Here is a 2,263-nt window from a genome sequence, read left to right on the forward strand (position 1 = left end):
AATCAGCTGGATGTGAAGGAACTTAATGCATATGCTGAAGTCATCCGTGTAGTGAAGGGCATCAAAAATATCCTCATGCTGTTGTTAGTTCTATCATTTCTGAATTTGGCAGTTAAAGTGATGAATAAGTAAGAAACTTTTTGCATCTGGAAATCTTCAAGCAATTTAAAGTATATATTTTTAAATTTTGTTCCCTTTTGGCTTTTCAAGTATATATTTTGTAATATTCTAATCCAGACAGCTACGAAATATGAAGAAGTGTTTGGAAATCTACTATTATGAATTAATCATTGAGTAGAATTAGTAAATGAATTTTTGAAGGTTTCATATGCCTGCATCTGAACTTCACAATCTTGTTTGCCATAAACAAGAAACATTCCTATTTATTCCACATTTGAAAACAATCATGCACCATTTACGGTTTATGGTTCAGCATAGTATCAACAACATGTGTTCACAGTTTCCTACAGGTTGTATTTGAACCCAATAAAAATAACATATTCTTTCATTTGAAGTCAAAAGGCGGAGTTGGATCATAAAGAAGAGTTTGTTTCTTAACAAGTAAGACTCAAAACTACCTTTTCAAAACCTTCGTACAAACGGGAAAGATGCGCTGAAGCATGCGAAGAAAGCTTTTCGAGCTTCCCTTATATTATAGAAAGGTTAGTTCTCTATCTCGCGAATTGAGCCAATACCAAGCTATACGAATTTCTTCCGTTCAACAACTGTTACCTACAGAATTACAAACCGCCCACCCAGTGAAATGAAGTTTGCAAGTTCATATACCACTCCCACCCAGTTATGTCATATTGCCTCTCCTAATTAATCATAGGTTCCAATATCCTTGCAACAACTGCACAGCGAGCTTCAACCGATACAAGGGCATGGCATGATGGGAAATATTGGCTAGGTCTACATTGGAGGTCAGAAACTCGCAGTATTTGAGAATGTACATCCCACAGTCGCCCCTGAAACATAGCGAAGAAGCTGTCATTCATTGTACAACAAAAGCACACTTTCATAACACAATGTGTTTAGGTCAAATATGACTCACCCGCCTACGTGTTGGGGTGCATCCAAAACGCGAATAACTGGCCACTCCCTTTTGCGAAGTAGACCGTCGCCAATATATCCAGCTTCGTGTAACAACCGGGGTAGTATTTTCCCCACCGGCTGCACAGCCCGTTGGATGGCTTGAGTTCTGTACAAATCTACTTTTGAATCATATGCCCTTATCTCACACTCTTTTAAATCGATAACAAGTAAGATCCAGTGCTTCTGCCTTTGTAGGTTGAAGGGCAAAAAAACTTGATTCACAGATGACCATGATTTAGCCAACTTATGCCCTTCGCCCTTCACCATTCCCACTAGACCGTTGTTGTGCTGCCTCTCGTCCTTTCCCATAAACGACTTCATTTGCGTGTAATCTAAGGCAACACATTTCTGCATAGGAGCACCCGAGTTATGCATCATAACGGATACGGAATTTCAAAACAAACAATGCTTATGAAATAATATAGACCTGAAAAGTGGTGTCCAGTATCATCCAGTCAGAACCCTCCCACTTGCCAAACTTGTTGTGCCGCTCCCGTAGCAAATGCAAGTCCATGTCAATGTTCTACATAAAAGGGTTGTTTCCATTAGCAAATCAATAAATTACTACATAGCAAGGGCTTATCGACAAAATCCCAAATCAATCAATGCTTACCGAGTCATCCAACCAACCGTCCTTGGTCAGCAACCGAACAAAGAAGTTATGCGAACCTTCCATAGCTTCGTTTCCACATAACTGCACATGTGAACTATAATTGTCAATCATTGTTATTATCAATTCCGTTTCACCAGTGACTCAATAGGTAATCATAATAAACCATTTACATTTCACTAAGGACGAGCAAATGGAACTTACTTGACTTCTTGTCCCCATTCGCAATAGAATTTTGCCACCTCTAGAAGGGAATCACAAGGAATAGGTCTTAGGGGGTCAGCATTTGTGTCCTTCAAAATATCGGTAATCTCCCGACCTTGCCATCGAGTTTCCCTTACCACTGCCCTTGGCCTCTTCGTCACAGGACCAAGAGTCTCACTCCTTCCCCAACCCCTCTTTCGCCCCACCCCAACTATAACATCTTTGCCACACCCTCCGCAATGGACATATCAATCTTTTGAGGAGGATTCGTAAGGAATTTAACAAGAGTGACAGAAACCACATCTGGATCATTCCAATTTATATCCGGGATTGTATATTGCACCTCTTCTTTCA

At 40.1% G+C, this 2,263-nt stretch overlaps 1 protein-coding gene across 1 annotated transcript; it reads right to left on the reverse strand.

The window, feature by feature from the left end:
- Positions 1-826: 826 nt before the first annotated feature.
- On the reverse strand, positions 827-1,927 carry LOC110752291 (ubiquitin-like-specific protease ESD4). The gene is made up of 5 exons (XM_021952907.2): positions 1,910-1,927; positions 1,709-1,789; positions 1,523-1,618; positions 1,055-1,443; positions 827-968 (listed from the first exon to the last, which is right to left on the reverse strand). The coding sequence occupies exons 1-5, from the start codon at positions 1,925-1,927 to the stop codon at positions 827-829; spliced, it is 726 nt and encodes a 241-aa protein (XP_021808599.2).
- Positions 1,928-2,263: the final 336 nt, after the last annotated feature.

This window comes from Prunus avium, chromosome 7 (assembly GCF_965620075.1).
Source record: "Prunus avium chromosome 7, drPruAviu1.hap1.1, whole genome shotgun sequence".
Classification (NCBI taxonomy): domain Eukaryota; kingdom Viridiplantae; phylum Streptophyta; class Magnoliopsida; order Rosales; family Rosaceae; genus Prunus; species Prunus avium.

What these genes read in the sequence shown, in the direction of transcription:
- LOC110752291 (XM_021952907.2), bottom strand. An exon ending in TACTGGACACCACTTTTCAG is followed by an intron (nt 1,444 to 1,522) that starts GTCTATATTATT and finishes GCTCCTATGCAG; the next exon opens with AAATGTGTTGCCTTAGATTA. An exon ending in GCACCCCAACACGTAGGCGG is followed by an intron (nt 969 to 1,054) that starts GTGAGTCATATT and finishes GCTATGTTTCAG; the next exon opens with GGGCGACTGTGGGATGTACA.